Source organism: Emys orbicularis, chromosome 8 (assembly GCF_028017835.1).
Source record: "Emys orbicularis isolate rEmyOrb1 chromosome 8, rEmyOrb1.hap1, whole genome shotgun sequence".
Lineage (NCBI taxonomy): Eukaryota > Metazoa > Chordata > Testudines > Emydidae > Emys > Emys orbicularis.
The window spans coordinates 12667434-12688216 of record NC_088690.1 but is presented as its reverse complement, the minus strand read 5'-3'; the positions used below and the strand labels follow the sequence as shown (position 1 = coordinate 12688216).

The 20783-nt window shown below is 45.0% G+C and overlaps 1 protein-coding gene across 5 annotated transcripts; it reads left to right on the top strand.

Annotated features, from left to right (window-relative positions):
* The first annotated feature begins 1370 nt into the window (after positions 1-1370).
* Positions 1371-19018, top strand: TMEM59 (transmembrane protein 59). Of its 5 annotated transcripts, none has more exons than XM_065409073.1 (9): positions 1371-1558; positions 5530-5635; positions 8040-8134; positions 8333-8485; positions 8816-8888; positions 9247-9328; positions 11946-12054; positions 16936-17221; positions 18737-18873. In XM_065409073.1, the coding sequence occupies exons 1-9, from the start codon at positions 1385-1387 to the stop codon at positions 18772-18774; spliced, it is 1116 nt and encodes a 371-aa protein (XP_065265145.1). In that variant the 5' UTR covers positions 1371-1384; the 3' UTR covers positions 18775-18873. The 5 variants fall into 5 exon arrangements, with proteins under 5 accessions (XP_065265145.1, XP_065265144.1, XP_065265143.1 ...); XM_065409072.1 differs by having other exon boundaries at positions 9244-9328; positions 16939-17221; XM_065409071.1 differs by having other exon boundaries at positions 9244-9328.
* The last annotated feature ends 1765 nt before the right edge of the window (positions 19019-20783 follow it).

Genomic DNA, 20783 nt, shown 5'->3' with positions numbered 1-20783 from the left:
GTTGTTGTTGTTGTAAAAGACGTAATAATAGTAATACCTTTCATGTTCATGCTAATCATGCATTGTCATTACATCCAATCAGAACCGCTAAAATTGAAACATCTGATATAGAATCTGAAGTCCAGGACTTGATGCAAATAGAGGTTTGAGAATGTTTGTTGTACTAGAAGTACAAAAGGGGGGGTTGTGGAAGCAGAAAAAGAACTGTCAGAAAAGAACTGCAATGCATGACAGTTTGTTAGCAAGAGTCAGGCTAACTGTAGCCCTGATAACGCGAGATTTGTAGAAGCGAGGATTGTGTGAGGCGGGTGAGAAAGTACTGTGTGAGAAGTTATTGTGACCTTGTATAGATAAGGTGTAGAAGACCTTGTGTAGATAAGGTATAGGAAATATTGTATGTTGGCAAGAGTCAAAACAATTAAGAAATAAGATATCAAGATGGCTTATGTATAACAAAATGCAGCTGTCCCTCATTATTGAAAGGTATAAATGCTTGTTGTAATTAGGTATCAGTGAGAGAGACCTGCTTGGCTCTCTCCCTCTGCACAATTGTGAGAGTGAATAAAGCTTCTGACTTGCTGTACCCAAACAAAAAGTGAGAACTCAGTTTTTCTCCGACAGGGGGTGCAGCACCATGCTACGAGTTACAACATGCCCTGAGGGGGTGGGCAGGGAGTTCCCGGCTGATGCCCCGGGGGAAGGGATGGAGTCGGGGGGTCCGGCCCGTGGGGGAGGGGAGGAGGAGGAGGGATGGAGGGGGGGCCGGCCCGTGGGGTGGAGGGATGGAGTCGGGGGTCCGGCCCGTGTGGGGGGGAGGAGGAGGAGGGATGGAGTCGGGGGGGTCCGGCCCGTGGGGGGGGAGAGAGGAGGAGGAGGGATGGAGTCGGGGGGGTCCAGCCCGTGGGGACGACGACGAGGAGGAGGGATGGAGTCGGGGGGGACCGGCCCGTGGGGGGGGGGGAGGACGAGGAGGAGGGATGGAGTCGGGGGGGGCCCGCCCCGCTGGGATGGAGCTGGGTGTCTGGCAGGGCAGCGATGGGCCCGGGGTACTGCTGCCCGGCGCTGGGGAGCCGGGGACTTAGTGGCTGCCCGGCGGGGTAGCGGGGCTCGGGGCGCACGGGCTAGTTACACGGTCCCCCGAACCGAGTCGCGCGGCCCGTCCCGGAAGTGACTCGCCTCGTAGTTCCCGGCGAAGGCGATTCTCCGTCTCCTCCCCAGCTCAGCTCCGATAGGGAAACTGCTTCTCCCGTCAGGCCCCGCGGCGAGGGAATTCTCGCGATATCGCTCAAGCCCCGTCCTTCACCTTAGGGCCGGAAGTGGGAACCCGACGCGATAAACAACACCCCCCCCCCCGCACCCGCCCCGTGAGAGAGGGAGGGGCAAGATGGCGGCGCCGCCGGGGAGCCTGTCGGGGCTGGGTCTCTTTCTGCTGCTCCTGATCTGCGGGAGGGGCTGGGCTGCCGCGGGCTCCTCCGAGGCCTTTGACTCGGCGCTGGGGAGCACGGCGTCGTGCCACCGGGCCTGTCAGCTGACTTACCCCCTGCACACCTACCCCAAGGTACGGGACCCCGCCGGCCTTATTCCGCCTTCCTTGGACGAGCCTCTCAGGGTACAGGTCTCCCCTCCACCCCGTTCCTGCGCTGTGGGGCGCCCCCCACACCTGCCTCAAGGTACAGGCCTCCCAGTCCCCCGCGCCCATAGCCAGACCCCGCCCCCTGCACTCTGGCCCCAAGGCGCAGGGCCTTCCGCCGGGGTCCCCCTGCTTCTCTCCAGCTGGGACCATCCCTGATCTAATCCAAGTCAGTGAGACTGTTGGCATGACAAGCTGGGCAAGTGTTGCCAGAACATGAGAGAGACTCCTCGGGTATATGTCGGGATGAGGATGATTCGCTTCCCCCGCTCGATAGCTTTTGAGGTTTGTTCACCCTGGTCCACTGGTTGTTGGTGATTCCTTATCTGGTAGCAGGTGCCTCTAGGTAAGGGGTCCTTGGCTAGGAAGATTCCCCCTACACAGCAAACCCAAGATATGCCCTGTTTCTTTTGCACCCCCTCCCCATGGGAAATAGATAGACTACATGAAATAATATCTCTTATTGGATCAACTTTTGTTGGTGGATGATAAAAGCTTTTGAGCTACACAGAGCTCTTCTTCGGGGCTGGGTAAGGAAGTAGACCTGAAGAAGAGCTCTGTGTAGCAGTCAGTAATCTCCCTGTAAAATATACCCTTTTGGGGGAAGAGGTTGTTTGTTTACCAGGTAAGGCAATACCGTTTCCTCTTAGGATCTATAATATGTTCAAAAGCTATTCAAGCGCAGAGCATCCAGATTTTGTTGTTGTGGGGTTTCCATGTGTCCTGTTTTCTTCTCCCTCCTTCCCTCAAAGAAACAATGCCAACTTGATGTGGGCTGCTCTGGCTTTAAAACCATACAAAATATCTTTGTGTGTTGACAAGTAAAAAGTCCTGAATCATGACACTGATAAAACATTTGAATTATAGAGGATGAAGTCTGAAGAGTGGTTAAAAAATGAGCACCCCAAAAAACTTCCACCCCTGGGTTCTAGTTAACTTAGGCAGAAGTCTTTATAAAAGGAAGGTGTTGGAAAACTGTCCCCCCCAGCTCTGTTTCATGTTGAGGTTCAGCATCAGTTCAAGATTCCATAGAATTCTGAGTTACTGTTGGAATTTGGAAAATTCATTATTCTTTTAAGTCTTGTGTTAATTTTTGACTGGTAATATACTTTATTCTCTATCTGCAGCAGTGTAACAGGTTGAGTTCAAAATGTGGGGTGCACAAACTACAAACGAGGGAGACGAGTAATAGAGCAGAAAGTTTGAAGTGTGGAATTAATATTTTTAGAATAAAACTACATAATCATGGTTTTGAGACAGTAACTGTGATGTGTATACCTCAACAATGAGTGGAAGCAACAAAGACTTGTGTAGATGGAATTAAATGTATATCTAGATAGAATATGGGACTTTATGCCGCATGTTGAGATGTCTAAGCATGATACCAATTGCAAAAAAGGCCAAAGTTTGGGAACTGAATCATTGTAAGATTAAACATCTTTCTTCCTTAATCCCAACCCCAAATCTTTTCCTACCGCAGATGAAATTTCAGACTCCTGTGGTGAAGCATAGTTCCCTTCTTTTTGTTGGAGGACTTTGGCAAGTTTTTGAAGGAAATTGCGACTCTGGTGTTTCTGGTAGCTTTTAGAGTTTTTTAAAAAACTAAGCACTTTGAGCTCATTATTATAATATACATCATAAAGAGGCCAATAAAATGACACACAATCTTCTTCCTACTGAGTACTTTGTGACTTAAACAATCTATCCTGTGTTGATTTTAAGCACTACTTACCACTAAGCTACCAAATAGAAATAGAGGTGGCAGGAAACTTTTTATTTTGGAAACATTCATTGTTTGGTTTAACTTCAAGATAAACTTCATTAAGACTTGTCAAGAGAATCTGTGTGTGCATCATACCTGCCAAAGCCAATTCAATGTGAATGTCAACATCCGCGGCATATTTTCTGCAGCAGGATATTTCTATTAGAGAGACAGTCAAGGTTGTTAGGCTTTATTAAAAAAATAAAAAAAATCTTGACCCAGCTTGTCAGTTCTATGTTTTTGCAGTATAAAATATCAGAACATCTGTGTCTGAAAGAAAACCACATCAGTTTGTTTGCAATGGTTTAGTTATATGGTAAGGTGTGGTGTGTTTGCCTTGTTCCTTTAATAATGGATTCACAGTTCTCTCCACCTGTAAAACAGATGGTGACAACCATAAGGATGAGGACAGAGCCAAAAGACTTGTCTTGAGTTTTCCTGTTAATAGATTCACATGGTGTCAAATGCAGAACAATGTTTAGTGTTTACAACAACACTACAAACAACTAGTTTTGTTGGTCTTAACATATGAGAGAGACAAGGTAGGTGAGCTGATATCTTTTACTGGACCACCTTCTGTTGGAGGAAGGTACAGAGTTCTTCAGGTCTGTGGAAAGCAGTCGGACACTTTTTGAAAGCTTGTGCTTTCCACCAACAGAAATTTGTGCAGTAAAAGATATTACCTTGTCTATCTGGTCTCTGACATAGAAAATATTCCACATTGTGGAACTAGATAACTCGCTACTTTTATTGCTTTGCTTTAAAAAATAAGCAAAACTTCTAAAATACCAGGGAAGTAGGTACTTGCCTAGGCCTCATTTAAACACAGTTTTTCTACCAGTAGGGTATAACTACTCTAGTTGGGGGCATGTTTTTTATCTAAATAGTTATACTGTTACAACTCTTAGTTATACAACTTAGTGTGGCCGTAGTTATACTAATATAAAGGTGCCGTATACCAGTGTAGCTTATTCCCCTTTCCATAAGGAAATAAGCTATGCTTGTATGACTGTGACCACACTAGGAGGGTTGTACTGCCTTAGCTATACCAGTACTGCTCTAGCTATACAACTTTTGTGGGTTGACAAGCCCTCAAATGAAGTCTACCTTACAGACCCCATTTCTCTGCCACATGGTACTTCTAGTAATTAAAACAGTATGTTTCTCACAGCTAAGGGAGTATTTTCTTGTGAAACAAAGTACTATAGAACTTCATTAATTATTGGGAGAAGCATTAAGTTGTTTTTTACTTTGTCTTCTGAATGCTACCATACTATAATCTTGATTGGGGCATTATACACAGAGGTCGATATAGTGCCTGCCCTGAAGAGCTTACAGTCTAAGACTGTAACATATGAAGGGTGAGAAAGAGGGTGACAATCAAATAGGAACATTGATATACATTTTTTGTACACTTGCTGTATCTTAGTTTTGTAATTACATAAAGGAATATTCTTCTCCCTTACTTTCCCTCAGCATAACCATTAAATAGTATGTCGACTAGCTATTTTGGCAAGTAAGTAGCCTTGACACAGGAATAGTGCACCACAAAATATACTCTGGTTACTTATTTTGACAACTCTTTACTTCTAATTATATCCTATAATAAATAATTGTTGTTTTGACAATATACTATTCATCTTTATTATGACTCCTCACTGGTAGCATTTGCCATTAAATCTTTGAGAGGTAAGGACTGCCAACTTTCTGTGTGAATTAGTGAAGTGAAGGTTAATAGGTTCTACTTTGATTCTTTAGCAGCTAGCACCTTTATTTTTAAAGCTATCATTTTTCAGAAATGCATTTTTGAACTTGCTGACTTTAGTGATCTGTCTATTCAAGGCCAGCTCCTTGCTGAATAAAGAACCGTGTTCTGCTTCGACTAAGGAAGTCCATATCAAAATTGCCCAATAATTTTAAAGAACTGTAATTTGCTTTTGTTCCAGACTGTACAGACCTTGGTGTTTGGCTGGCTTCTAAGGTTTTCTTTTTGTTTGGGTTTTTTTGCTAGAACATTTTCCACGGTAGCTTTTATAGTACTCAGAAAAGTAGTAATGTTTGCTTGTTGCTACCCTAGGTTCTTGGATGGAGTATTAGTAATTTCTTTAGCAACCCTGCTTTTCTTGTAACTTCCCAGGAAGAGGAACTGTATGCATGTCAGCGAGGCTGCAGACTGTTTTCTATTTGTCAGTTCGTGGATGATGGAATTGACTTGAATCGTACCAAACTGGAATGCGACTCTGGTAAGATAATTCTATGCTCTTTCCACAAGATGTAATGTGAAGAGACAAATGAAGGGAAGAGCGGAAACGTATGAAGGGATATTGTCAATTTGACTTTTTTTTTAAATTGATGTTACTCTTTAAAAAAAGTTTGATAGAGCACTCATTAAAATTTCTCAAATTTTTAAAAGGGGTTTCTGCTTTGTGAGCCTTTAAAACATAAGGGTCCTTTTGGCCAAGGGAAAAACTTAGGTAATGTAACCATATTGGGTGTAAAATGGTTAGCTGACCATGTAATTTTCAACTAATGGTGTCCCTTTTACTCCATGCAACATTGTGTAATGACAACCTAATAAATGACATCAGTTGCAATGATTTTCATAGCCCTGTCTATTTGTTGGGACTGTATGGCTTTGTATTTACTTCAGCTGAAATGTTTGCTTTACAAAGCACAAATCTTGGTGAACTGTATACTGTACTACATCACTGATATGGCCTCATTCAACTAAATTTTACAATCTCTTTACTATGGAAAGAGAAACAAAGCTTAACTACATTCTCTGCCTTGCATGTAGTTAAACAACTTGGGAGCTGGGTTTGTCTTGTTGAATTAAGGCATTAAATAATCATGAATAACTAATTGTTTAAAAGGATTAATTATCTGAAGATCAGACAAGGAATGTCGATAATTAAAACTGAAAATACTTGTTACAAACTATATACCAAGCTAATATTTCTTTGCAGTTCTGTAGTACTTCCAGCCAAGGATCTTAAAGCAATTGATAAACATTAAGGTTCGTATACTGAGATCAAATGCGTGGTGCCAACCAAGCAAGGCAGGAGAGGGAGCAGCTCTCCCTATGTAGTCTAAAAGTGGTTAAGTGCCAACTCAACACTAAAAAGAGGCTCAATCTTGTGCTGAAGGCAAAGGGGGCAGTGGCCAGCTCCAATAGCAGAGAGAGTTGGGGAAAGGCATGTTAATGCAATACAGAGCTGAGTTATAGGAGCTGGGAATAGGCTAGAGCTGCAGAAAAGCAGTATCCTGTGCACAGCTGTGCTCCAGGCATTTCTTTTCAATTGCCAAACCACACCTCAAGGGATATCATAAAAAGGGGTGCTGCAGCAAAAGTCCAAATGAAGAGCTGAGTCTGAAGTGTTGCCTCCTTTCCTGTACAACATTGCCACCCTGGACTGTTGCCTTCTGCCTGTTCATTTGCCGTGGTCTTATAACACTGATTTTGCTCATTGCTTGGTGGCTGTCCTGTGCTTTGTGATGCGCTCCCTGACCATTCTGTTCAGTTCTGTCTCTAGGTGCTTCTGTGACTGCCGATTGTCTGGCTTTGTAACTGTTTTACCATAGGACTGCTGCTCAGGCACCTGAGAACGGCACACTCCGTTATTTGGCTGATTACTGTGCATTCCCTGCCAGGATTTTGTCTGCCCTGTTTCCATAGACTGCCCATATCTGGTCGTACGCTTGTTCATTTACCTCTCCTGTGAGAAAATGGATCGTCCTAACGTTCAGTATGCACTTTTACTTGCCAAGCCTGTTCTTTTTGTGCCTTCTGGCTTAAGCCTCCCAAGACCCTAGTGAGAGAGGATTATCCCCACTTGACTTCTGTCTCCGGTTCCCTAGGTGTAGAGACTTTTCCCAAGGTCATACTGCAGGTGGGTGGCTAAGCCACAAATAGAATACAAATCTTCTGGCTTCTCTCCTGTAATTGCTAGTCTGTCCTTTATTTTAAATATTGGATACGGATATTTGGAAATAAGAGCAGAGCTGACTTTACATTTTTGATAGAGCTTGAAATTGGTATAGAAAGTCTAACTATACTCATGCAACACTGATGGGCAAACCCTCCTTTGTTCCCTGTTATGCCATGGCGCTCTGAAGTTTGATGGATTCCTCTGTTAGTTTACTTCCATCCCCTGGAGCAAAACTTGAACTCTTCCATGGTATGTGGGAGGGAAGGCCACAGTCCTGTGGGAGGGTCTTTCAGAACTCTGGTTGATAATCCATGCCATCTCTGGTACAAAATCCTTGCCTATTCTACTGGGTTGAGGCTGTGTTAATTTACGTCACTGTGTTGGAATTTTCTATACCAGTAATTGCTCTTACTTTATTTTGATTGTTTTTTTGCTTTTCCTCATTTTTGTGATCAAATGCTATTGCTGCATTCAGCTTTTAGATATAACCCAGTTTTATGCCTATTCTAGATAGATCATCTAGATTACATCAGCCCAAAGAATCCGGTACCAGTATTGGTAGATTGCTCTCGTATTATTCCTCAGGTGGGATAGGGAGTCTTTAAAATTGTCACTTGAGTCCTTATCAGACTGTACCTACACCTTACATTCGTGCTTTCAGTTGCTGACTTAAGATGTGAAATTATTTTTCAATTTACACAACTTTTCTTCTTTGCAGCCTGTACTGAAGCATATTCCCAGTCTGATGAACAATATGCTTGCCATCTTGGGTGCCAGAATCAGCAGCCATTTGCTGAACTGAGACAAGAGCAAGTAAGCATGTAGCATGTTTGTCAAATGCCACCTACTTGTTTTCTGCTCAGATTCTCACTTTTTTTTTCAAATTTAATGTGTGTGTAGAAAGATGGAGAGAAATTCTCTATTTAAAGACTAAGACCATATTGGGGACAGTGTTAAATTGCTTGAATATGTACAGAACAAATCGAAAACCAGTTAATGATGTGTTTACAGTTAATGTCCCTGATGCCAAGGATTCATCTCCTTTTCCCTCTGACACTGGTGAGATCATTCTGGAGTGACATGATGGACTCAGCACAGAGCTTCATAACTTCCTCATGGACCTTCTACCTTCAAGCAGATGATGGCAAAATAGTTATATTCCAGGTGCTTGCTTGCTTTTTTACTTTTACAAGGCTTTGTGTGTCCTGGGTGTTAACAGTTGATCTCCTTCGTCTTCCAATCACACAACAGATAGCAGAGCCGTCTCGGCAAGTAACTGCATGCTTAATGTTTGGCAGCAGTCAGTCTCTCTTTGTAGTGGTCACTGGATTTGCAATGTAGAAAGCAAAATTAACTTAAATGGATAGTGTGTCAATATTTTTCCCCATTTCTTTTGCAAATGTGAATGATGCGTATGGGATGACTATAATTTTAAGGTTAATTGAAGCTTTATGAAATACAAATAATACCTTACAATTTTCATTATTGTTTTAGTCAAAGCCAGAAGTTCAATATATTCCACAGGACACCACAGAGCTGAAAGAATCGTTGTTGAGCAAAACATCCGGTAAGTTGGTTTGGGTTCTCTAGAGTGCAAATGAAAATTATTCATAACCTGCAAGAGTAAGTCAAATCTTCCACAAAGGAAAAAGTCATTATGGGCAGACTGTCACCTTCACCCTGTGTACATTGCAACAAAGGCCACAGTAATAAATTCTTTTTAAAATGTATTTTAAATATAGCATGGTATACTACTGGATGGTAGTGGTGCCACACTGGAATTAGAACCATTGTAAAGAAGCTTTCTACTATCAATGTCTTCGTATAGACAGGGACTGTATGAGACTAGAGTTTTTAAACATAAATCTTTTTTTTTTTTTTAATTGTAACCTTGTAATGGAGCTGTCATTGTGATATTTCAGCAGACCTACAGCCAGGAGGTTCACAGACACACAGAGGATTTTTTGAAGAGGAGGAAAGCAATAGCTTTTTCAAATGTCTTTCTATGTATGTATCTTCTACTGTCTTGTAAAAGCTTAAATGGTAGGATGAAATTCCTTCCCCATATATTTTACATGTCATATACTCCATCAGAGAATCTCAAAGTGACAGAACTGTATTCAAGAAAGATGAAGTTTTGGAGGAGATGTTAAAGGGGAGGTTCTGAGCACTTGTGTTAAAGAGCTCACTGCTCCCTTAAGAAAATTGATATTAGCCACAATATACTTGTTGGCTATTTGGCCAACCTAATCTCTCCATGCAGTTTAACCTGACCATGACATTTGTCATTTCCTGTCCCATGCTACTGATATTTTGCTGCAAACTGTTAAACAGCTGCTACATTTCACTGGTTTCTTAGATATGGCTGCACAGCAGGGTGAAGTGATTGATTTGTGTAGTACTTTGGGATTGTCTAGTGTGAAAGGTGCTGTATAAATAAGCAGTTTTGCTTTATTTCTAGGTTGATAGGCTACAATATAACTTTGCTCTTTTTCTTTCATTAATCTTTGCTACTGAGCTGCAGGATGCATTCACACACTTCTAGACATACAAAATAATGGGGTCTAATTTAGTTGCAAGAAAGATCTTGGCATCATTGTGAGTAGTACACTGAAAACATCCTCTCAATGTGCAGCAGCAGTCAAAAAAGCTAACAGTGTTAATAACTAGAGAGGAATAGATACAAAAACAGAAAATCCATGGTACACCTACATATTGAATACTGCATGCAGTTCTAGTCACCTCATATCAAAAAATATTTTAGAATCAGAAAAGGTACATAAGAACAGCCATACTGGGTCAGACCAAAAGTCCATCTAGCCCAGTATCCTGTCTTCGACAGTGGCCAATGCCAGGTGCCCCAGAGGGAATGAACAGAACAGGTAATCATCAAGTGATCCATCCGCTGTCACCCATTCCCAGCTTCTGGCAAACAGAGGCTAGGGACACCATTCCTGCCCATCCTGGCTAATAGACATTGATGGACCTATCCTCCATGAATTTATCTAGTTCTTTTTTGAATCCTGTTATAGTCTTGGCCTTCACAACATCCTCAGGCAAGGAGTTCCACAGGTTGACTGTGCGTTGTAAAAAATACTTCCTTTGTTTGTTTTAAACCTGCTGCCTATTAATTTCATTTAGTGGCCCTTAGTTCTTGTGTTATGAGAAGGAGTAAATAACACTTCCTCATTTACTTTCTCCACACCAGTCATGATTTTATAGACCTCTATCGTATCCCCCCTTAGTCGTCTCTTTTCCAAGCTGAAAAGTCCCAGTCTTATTAATCTCTCCTCATAAGGCAGCCGTTCCATACCCCTAATCATTTTTGTTGCCCTTTTCTGAACCTTTTCCAAGTCCATTATATCTTTTTTGAGATGGGGCGACCACATCTGCATGCAGTATTCAAGATGTGGGCATACTGTGGATTTATATAGAGGCAATATATTTTCTGTCTTATTATCTGTCCCTTTCTTAATGATTCCTAACATTCTGTTTGCTTTTTTGACTGCCGCTGCACATTGACTGGATGTTTGCAGAGAACTATCCACAATGACTCCAAGATCTTTCTTGAGTGGTAACAGATAATTTAGACCCCATCATTTTATATGAATAGTTGGGATTATGTTTTCCAGTGTGCATTACTTTGCATTTATCAACATCGACTGGCAACAAAATGATTAGGAGTATGGAACAGCTTCCATATGAGGGGAGAGTAAGAAGACTGATAAGCTTAGAAAAGAGATGACTAAAGGGAGATGTGATAGAGGTCTGTAAAATCATGAATGATATGGAGATAGGGAATAGGGAAGTGGTGGTGGTGGTGGTTGTTTACCCCTTCACATAACACACGAACTAGTGGTCACCCGATTAAATTAATAGGCAGCTGGTTTAAAACAAACAAAAGAAAATACTACTTCACACACTGCACAGTCAACCTGTGGAACTCAGTGCCCTGGGATGTTGTGAAGGCCAAAAGTTAACTAGGTTCAAAAAAGAACTAGGTAAGTTTGAGGATGGGTCCATCAGTGCTATTAGCCAACATGGTCAGGAACACAACCCCATGCTCCAGGTATCCCTAAACCTCCAACTGCCAGAAGCTGGGACTGGATGATAGTGGATGGATCACTCAGTTGTCCTGTTCTGTTCATTCTCTCTGAAGCATCTGGCACTGGCCACTGTCAGAAGACAGGATACTGGGCTAGATGGACCATTGGTCTGATGAGTATGTTCGTTATGTTCTTTAGAATTGCGCTAAACATTTGGCTGCTATTTCCCTGGCATAATGAGGTTCTTAAGGCAGAAAGAGAGATTAGAGATTTTGCTGTCATGCATTCAAAATGCAATTAATGGAGAGATTTGTTGGCAAAATAGCTTAAAGTAGGAGTCCGCTTGGGATCTAGTAAAGAAACTGCCAGACTTGATTCATCGTGCTTCCCTACCCTGTACCTGAAGACAGGTAACTAAGGTGGGGTGGGAGACTGGTTTCCCAGACTCCTCCAGTGAAGCATTCAACTGAATGCTCTAGACATGAGAACGCAGATTGGTAAAGCCCAGTGTATGTCTTTAGGAATAACAGTTTAAGAAAACAGGATAAACAACTTTAACGATGCTCATTACATTTCAGAAATTCTGGTTGGATTTTAACTACTACACTTGTTCTCTCCGTACTGGTGCTACTCTGGATTTGTTGTGCTACTGTTGCTACAGCTGTACAGCAGTATGTTCCATCTGAGGTAAAGCTAATTATTCTATAGCTTACATCACCTTGAAGTTATTCATATTACTTAGTGTCTGAAATGCTATAGGGTCTTAGGTGTAGAGCTGGTTTTTTGGTTCACTGGCTGTTCTGCAAAATTAAAAATAAAATCTGCTAGAATCAAACTAAAAATGTTGGCAAATCAAAAGTCAGTGCATTTTGATCTGGGTTTAACAAAATTTCATCTGCATCAAAATGAAGCACTTTCTGTTGGGACATTTTAAAAGTAAAGACAAGAATTGTAAGGTCTCGATTCACAAAATGGGTGAAGAAGGTGGTGGGGGTGCCTCCCTTTATAACCTTTAGCCCAGTAGATAGGGCACTTAGCTGGGATGTGGGTCACCTGTGTTCCCCTCTCGGCCGGCTGTGGAGCAGGGATTTGAACTTTGGTCTCCCACGTGGCAGAAGAATGCTCTATTGGCATTTGGGGCAGGTCTCAATCTCTCAAAGTTGTTCAATTGTGTGTAAGTAAATTAAAGTCATTGGACCAAGGACATAAATGTGGGTCTCCCATCTCCAAGGTGAGTGCCCATAACCATGAGGCTACAGTCATTCTCATTATGACTATTCTCATTCTCAATGACTATTCAAGCATTTTGTTGAAGCCGTTCCACTTTGTATAAATGACAAAGACAGTGAAATGACTGCAGTGTCATGATTAGGGCTCTCACCTTGGAGGTGGGAAACCCAAGTTTGTGTCCTTATTCCAATAACTGTTTAATTACAGTGTTTACACACAGTGGAACAACTTCAGCAAGAGAGACAGAGATGTGATTTAGAAAACCCTCCCATATTCCAGTGCTTAGGGCAGTGATACTCAATTAGACCTACCTGTGGGCTGTTGGGTTGCCCAGTGTCTGGCTTTTGACTGGAACATCCAGTTGAAAAGGGATCCTGGTGCTGACCAGGCCACTAAAAATCCAGTCAGCGGGGCCAGCCTTGCCTGGCCCTGGCTCTGCTCGGCTCCAGGAAGCGGCTGGCATATCTGCCTCCTAGGCACAGGGCAGCCCTGGGGGCTCTGCGCGATGCCCTCACCCCGAGCGCTGGCTCCGCAACTCCCATTGACTGGGAACTCCCTTCCCCGTGGTAACCATGTTTGACAACTGGAAATTTGTTTCTAGTATCTTTTTGCCAGAGCAGAGTGAGACCTAGGGCATGTATGGTTACAGGTTGCATTCACTAAACCATTAAAGGGGTTTTAATAAGATTGTGAAAAGGCTGAGAATGGCAGGAACCTGTGGACATGATGTGGGTGGGTGGCAGGAATCTGACTGGAGGAGGAGAGAAGGGACTGGCTGAACTGACATCCCCCCCCACTCTCCTTCCTCTAAAAATATGCAAGACTGGCAAGTACCACACTTATTCTGACAGGAACATGTCAGTCCTAGCCTGGGACTCAGACTCAACTGTGAACATGAATTTTAGATGTCATGGAAAATGCAAAGTGTTTCATAGTAAGAGTTGAAGCATTGCTACTTTGAGGACCTTCAAAACCTCACTGAGGGTATGTCTACACTACGAGAGTAGTTCGATTTCACTTAAATCGAATATGTGGAATCGATATTACAAAGTCGAACGTGTGTGTCCACACTAAGGACAGTAATTCGACTTTGTGAGACTTTGTGAGTCCACACTAACGGGGCAAGCGTCGACATTGGAAGTGGTGCACTGTGGGCAGCTATCCCACAGTTCCCGCAGTCCCCGCTGCCCATTGGAATTCCGGGTCGAGCCCCAAATGCCTTCTGGGTAAAAAAAATGTGTCGAGGGTGCTTTTGGGTACCTGTCGTCATCCGTCCGTCACTCCCGCCCTCCCTCCCACCCTGAAAGCGCCGGCGGGAAATCAGTTCGCGCACTTTTCTGATCAGTGACAGCGCGGACGCCACAGCAGTGCGAGCATGGATCCCGCTGCGACCATCGCTGCAGTTGTGGCCGTTCTCAACGCCTCGCAGCTTCTCATCCACCTTTACCAGAGGCAGATGCAGAGAAATCAGGAGAGGAGGCTACGGCACCACCGTGAGGGCCTGAGGTCGGAGAGTAGCACAGAGCTGTCAGAAACCACGAGACCCTGCGCCCAGGACATCACGGTGGCAATGGGTCTTGTGGATATTGTGGAACGGCGATTCTGGGCCCTGGAAACAAGCACGGACTGGTGGGACCGCATAGTGCTTCAGGTCTGGGATGAATCCCAGTGGCTGCGAAACTTTCGCATGCGGAAGGGGACTTTCCTCGAACTTTGTGAGTTGCTGTCCCCTGCCCTGAAGCGCAAGGAAACCCGGATGCGAGCAGCCCTGACTGTCCAGAAGCGAGTGGCCATAGCCCTCTGGAAGCTTGCAACGCCGGACAGCTACCGGTCAGTCGCGAACCACTTTGGTGTGGGCAAGTCTACCGTGGGGGTTGTTGTCATGCAAGTAGCCAAGGCAATCGTCAAGGTACTGCTCTCAAAAGTAGTGACCCTGGGAAACGTGGAGGTCATCATAGATGGCTTCGCCGCGATGGGATTCCCAAACTGCGGTGGGGCTATAGATGGGACTCACATCCCTATCCTGGGACCGGACCACCAGGCCAGCCAGTACATTAACAGAAAGGGCTACTTTTCAATGGTGCTGCAAGCACTGGTGGACCACAGGGGACGTTTTACAAACATCAACGTCGGGTGGCCGGGCAAGGTTCATGACGCTCGCGTGTTCAGGAACTCTGGTCTGTTTAGACGGCTGCAGGAAGGTATTTACTTCCCGGACCACAAAATAAGTCTTGGGGATGTGGAGATGCCTACAGTGATCCTCGGGGATCCTGCATACCCGCTAATGCCCTGGCTCATGAAGTCCTATACTGGTGCCCTGGACTCAGAAAAAGAACTGTTCAACTACCGTTTGAGCAAGTGCAGAATGGTGGTGGAGTGTGCTTTTGGCCGTCTCAAGGGGAGATGGAGAAGCTTACTGACTCGCTGTGATCTCAGCGAAACCAATATCCCCATTGTGATAGCAGCTTGCTGTGTGCTCCACAATCTGTGTGAGAGCAAGGGGGAGACCTTTATGGCGGGGTGGGAGGTTGAGGCAAATAGCCTGGCTGCTGATTACGCCCAGCCAGACAGCCGGGCGATTAGAAGATCCCAGCGGGACGCGCTGTGCATCCGGGAGGCTTTGAAAGCTAGGTTCCAGACTGAGCAGGGTAACCAGTGACTGTTAAGTTTGTGGACACAGAAGCTGAACCTGCCCCAGTTTCTTTACCCAGTGACTGTTGACTATCCTTCCAAGTTACATACCCCCTTCACCACCTTCCCAAAAAATAAAATCTGTTCCGTTTTGTTAATGAACACCGTTGTCTTTATTACTGTTTTCGCGGGAATGTTTTAAACCGGGGACGCAGACTGTGGCGGGGGGCGGGTTTAGTGTTCTGATGCAAATGATGCTTCTAAACTCCGGGAATGACAGGCTCCGCAGTGGTGGACTGGTTGTTTCAATGGAGCCTGCCAGCACTCCTGGGCGGGACTGCGTGTACGTGTCGGCCAAGTGACTTTCTGGCAGGGGGAGGAGGGTTACAGATCCCCTGCTGCGTGGCTCTGTGATCCAGGATAAGGACCGCGGCATAAGATCTCTAACTGATCTGTGACTTTGTGGCGGGGGAGGGCAAACCCCCCCCCCCCCCAGAACATGAAAACCACCTCCCAGACTGACCAGGGTAACTGGTGACTGCACTGTGTATGTGTCCTGATGCTGGACCTGCCCCCGCCTCTGTACCCTGGTAAAGGTGACTGTCCTGTCCAATTACCAACCCCCTCCCCCCCCTTCAGACAGAGTCTCCTCTAAAAGAAAATCATGGAAACAGTAATTAACAGAAACGAATATTTTATTATGAACCACACATGAAACGGGGGGGGGGGGACGACACTTGGACGGGGGCTTGTGTGAGGTGGGTAGGAAAGGACTTTTCAAACTTTGGGGAACGAGAGCCTTCTAGTGCTAGAGCAGTCTGCAGGGGTTGACTGAAAGTTTTAACGGCCCTTGCCGCCCCTCCTTCTTTGGACTTTGGGTGAGGGGGGTGTGGGACTTTGTGGCGGGGGAGGGCGGTTAGAGAGAGACTGCAGCGGGGCTCTGTCCTCCTGCCTCCGGTCTTGCAGAACATCCACAAGGCGCCGGAGCGTGTCCGTTTGCTCCCTCATTAGTCCAAGCAGCGTTTGAGTCGCCTGCTGGTCTTCCTGACGCCACCTCTCCTCCCGTTCCATGATTGCTCGGTGCATTTGGGACATGTTCTCCCTCTACTGTGTCTGCTGGGCTGCCTGGGCTCTGGAGCAGTCCATTAGTTCTGAGAACATGTCCTCACGCGTCTTCTTCTTCCTCCGCCTAATCTCCGCTAGCCTCTGGGAGTGTGATGCCAGGCTGGGTTGGGAGACAGTCGCAGATGTGTCTGTGGGAATGGGAAAAAGGGAGTGAATTCCTGAGACAGATAAATGAAGTTGTGAACAAAGAACATAGTCTTTCTCTGTGAACAAGACCATGCACTGCACCTCTCACATGCGCACTCAGGACAAGGTCGAATTTTCGGCCCTCGCCTTCAGTGCCTGGGGTCTTGCAGTTGCGATCTGAGAAGTGGGGCAGGACACCTGAACTTTTGTAGCAGGCAAACATGGTAAGCCGTAGACTTGTGGCTGCTTAAAACTTTAATAGTAGCACTGGGCTCCTTTCGCATTGAAAGCAATGCCAGTCTCTGCTGGCAGCAATCAGGGAAGCATGAGCTCTGCCCCTGTCCCACCCCCTCGCGGCTGTCCCAGGGAAAGATCCCTGTATGCTGCCCCTCTGCCGCCTCCACCGCGTGGCTGTAAAACAGTCCCAATACTAACATTCCCCTCCCTAATTCAAAGCAGGGCGTCATGAGCGACATCACGCTGATGAGGATCTCGGAGAGCGACAGGGAACGGATGCTTCGGGAGAGCATGCAGAAACCAGGGCCGTATGCCGCCATGCTCTGCCGTGCTATGATCCCAGAGTACTTGATAGAGTCATGGCGTGGAAACGTGTCGTACCATGGTGGACCTAATAAGATCGCCTTGCCAAGGAACCTGATGCACAGGCTTGAGCATTACCTCCAGGAGAGCTATGCGGAGATCTCCCATGAGGATTTCGTGTCAATTCCCGGACATATAGACGGTATTTTGGTCTAGCTGTACTGGCAGGGACTACAGAGTGGAGCGTCTTGGGCAGCCTAATCATGAAAATCCGGACATTATTTGATTTTTTTTAAATAGTTGGGACTAAGTAGTTAAGCGCCTAAGGCAAAGAAATCATGAACAACCAATTGTTGATGTTATAAATATTCCTGTTGTGTTAAAAATAAAAGTTTATCTGTTTAAATGATTTAATGAAAAACCCATTGTTAATATTATAAATATTCCAGTTATGTTAAAAATAAATGTTTAGATGTTTAAAGCACTTACTGCTTGATCCTTCCCCTGATTCGGTGTCCGGGGTAACGGATGGGGACGGTTGGTAGGGGATCTCGGTAAGGGTGATGAAGAGCTCCTGGCTGTCGGGGAAATCAGCGGTGCAAGCGCTGTCGACTGCCTCGTCCTCCTCATCTCCTTCCTCATCTTCCCCGTCCGCTAACATTTCCGACGAGGAACCGGCCGCGGACAATATCCTATCCTCAGAGTCCACGGTCAGTGGTGGGGTAGTGGTGGCGGCCGCACCTAGGATGGAATGCAGTGCCTCGTAGAAACGGGATGTGTGGGGCTGGGATCCGGAGCGTCCGTTTGCCTCTTTGGTTTTTTGGTAGCCTTGTCTCAGCTCCTTGATTTTCACGCGGCACTGCGTTGCATCCCGGCTGTATCCTCTCTCTGCCATGGCTTTAGAGATCTTCTCGTAGATCTTTGCATTCCTTCTTTTGGAGCGCAGCTCGGAAAGCACAGACTCATCGCCCCACACAGCGATGAGATCCAAGACTTCCCGATCAGTCCATGCTGGGGCCCTCTTTCTATTCTGGGATTGCACGGCCATCTCTGCTGGAGAGCTCTGCATCGTTGCCAGTGCTGCTGAGCTCGCCACGCTGTCCAAACAGGAAATGAGATTCAAACTGCCCAGACAGGAAAAGGAATTCAAATTTTCCCGGGGCTTTTCCTGTGTGGCTGGTCAGAGCATCCGAGCTCGGACTGCTGTCCAGAGCGTCAACAGAGTGGTGCACTGTGGGATAGCTCCCGGAGCTATTAGCGTCGATTTCCATCCACACCTAGCCTAATTCGATATGGCCATTTCGAATTTAGCGCTACTCCTCTCGTTGGGGAGGAGTACAGAAGTCGAATTTAAGAGAGCTCTATGTCGAACTAAATAGCTTCGTGGTGTGGACGGGTGCAGGGTTAATTCGATGTAACGGCGCTAAATTCGACATAAACGCCTAGTGTAGACCAGGCCTGAAAAATGTATGATCATAGATATATGCCAGAAGCTGGGAATGGGTGATGGGATGGATCACTTGATGATGACCTATTCTGTTCATTCCCTCTGAAGCACCTGGCATTGGCCACTGTCGGGAAAACAGGCTACTGAGTTAGATGAACTGTTGGCCTGACCCATTATGGCCATTCTGTGTTCTTATGGCTAAGCATGTCTTGAGTCTTGCATTCAGAATCTGTAATGATATGATCTTTTTAAAATGTTTAATTATTTCAGAAGCTGAGCATCTATGGAGACTTGGAGTACATGAATGAAAAACTGACCAGATACCCAGCTTCTGCTCTTGTTGTTGTTCGATGCAAGACTGATGAACATGAAGAAGCAGGACCTCTACCCACAAAAGTTAATCTGGCTCATTCAGCAATTTAAATAGTTTAAAAGAATTTAATAGACTAATTCTAGCACTTCTGTCAACTCCTGGTGTTTTTTTATGGTTTCTTCAGCTGCGGGGCTTAGCGGTCAGTGTTTAAATGAAAATAAAGTTACAGAATCAACAAATCAGTCTGTCATGGAATCCTTGTTTTCCTCTAGTAGTGAAGAGAATTGCACGTTTAACTTGCAGTTTTTTTCCAAATATATGTAATTGCTTTCACTGGAGTTTGCAATGTGTCCTTTTTGCTTAACAAAAACTGTAAGCATGCTCGCTACACTTCTACCATGGCACTTTCAATCAGTCATTTCTAACCGTTCTATGATGTAAGATCGGCATTAGCTCTTAAAAGTAGGGTATAAATTCTCAGTGGGCAGAAGATGCTTAGGTCAGGCATTTTCAGTTGTGAGTAACTAAGAACATTAATTTTAGAACTATTTGCAGAAATGTTGTATTATCCGTTAGTCTTTGCAATAACCCTTTCCCCCAAAATAGAAATGTATTTTTTTACAGGTATCAATATGCAGAGCGTTAATGAGGTACTGCAGGTTGAGCTCAGGCTGTCAGAAATGCAAGTTTTTAACGACTCATGGACTTATCCTTTTGCACACAAAAAAGAGACATGCTTATTTATTCTTTTGACAAACTTTAGCCTTAAACTCGTCAATAGCTTGTTAGGTTAGAGCGGGGGTCGGCAACGTTTGGCACGCGGCTCGGCAGGGTAAGCACCTTGGCGGGCCGGGCCAGTTTATTTACCTGCTGACGTGGCAGGTTCGGCCGATCGCGGCCCCCACTCGCCGCGGTTCACCGTCCCGGGCCAATGGGGGCGGCGAGAAGCGGTGCAGGCGAGGGATGTGCTGGCTGCGGCTTCCCGCCGCCCCCATTGGCCCGGGATGGCGAACCGTGGCGAGTGGGGGCCGCAATCGGCCAAACCTGCCGCGTCAGCAGGTAAATAAACTGGCCCGGCCTGCTAGGGTGCTTACCCTGGCGAGCCGCGTGCCGAACGTTGCCGACCCCTGGGTTAGAGCATACTTTTTCTGAAGGCACTCCCTTTGCTGTATTGATTAACTAATTGGGTCCAGTTGTTTCATTGTCAGAAACAAATTGATTACTGAAAACTGAGAATAAATTTAGAAAAGTAGAATAATGACTGTAGCCTTTTGCTATGGCTCTCAATTAACCATGATGCACTTAGTATGAGACTCATCTACAGCATCCCCCTAATATATGCAACTTTACCACATTCTGCTACATTAGTAAATACTGTTACTGAATTGTATTAGTTATGTGAGAATATTGTTATAGCTAGTTTGTCCAACACAGTTCTATTCTTTACTACAGCAGCTACGATCTAGTGGTGCCTGCTAGGCATCTATAAGCAAGAAGGGACTGTGATGGTTTTCCTTACGAAGTCTCTTTGCAAATGTTTAGAAACTGGCCAAAATTATGTCTCAGATATCTTTAACTTTTTGAACTTTATCCGATTGTCCACATTCAGGTTAGAAGTAGGCAATAGAAATCTACTGGTTTTGCATAGCTTTTGTACTCGAGCAAAAATTATACTTGAGACGTCCAGAGAATAGCTCATTGCATGAATTAAAACCAGAAGAATAATTTTAAGTTTGGTTGAGAGTGAGGTTTAGAAAAGGGTATGCATTTAGTAAGTTTCTAAAGTTTGAGGACTATATAGTTGTGGTTATAGATCATGTATTATGGGTCCATACTTAGAGTGCATACCACATACACTGTGGTGCTTGCTATATGTGGTAAGCATACACAGAGCTGCTACAAATCGGTGTTCTCTTCAAAACTATGTGCACCTTACTTTTTTGTCATGAAGGTGTAAGAAGTTCAGAATCTCATTCTTCAAGGGGTCTAGTGTGTTATTGTACA

What these genes read in the sequence shown, in the direction of transcription:
- TMEM59 (XM_065409071.1), top strand. Translation starts at nt 1,385, where the DNA reads ATGGCGGCGCCGCCGGGGAGCCTGTCGGGGCTGGGTCTCTTTCTGCTG. An exon ending in CTGAACTGAGACAAGAGCAA is followed by an intron (nt 8,135 to 8,332) that starts GTAAGCATGTAG and finishes ATGTGTTTACAG; the next exon opens with TTAATGTCCCTGATGCCAAG. An exon ending in AATTCCCGGACATATAGACG is followed by an intron (nt 17,222 to 18,736) that starts GTATTTTGGTCT and finishes TAATTATTTCAG; the next exon opens with AAGCTGAGCATCTATGGAGA.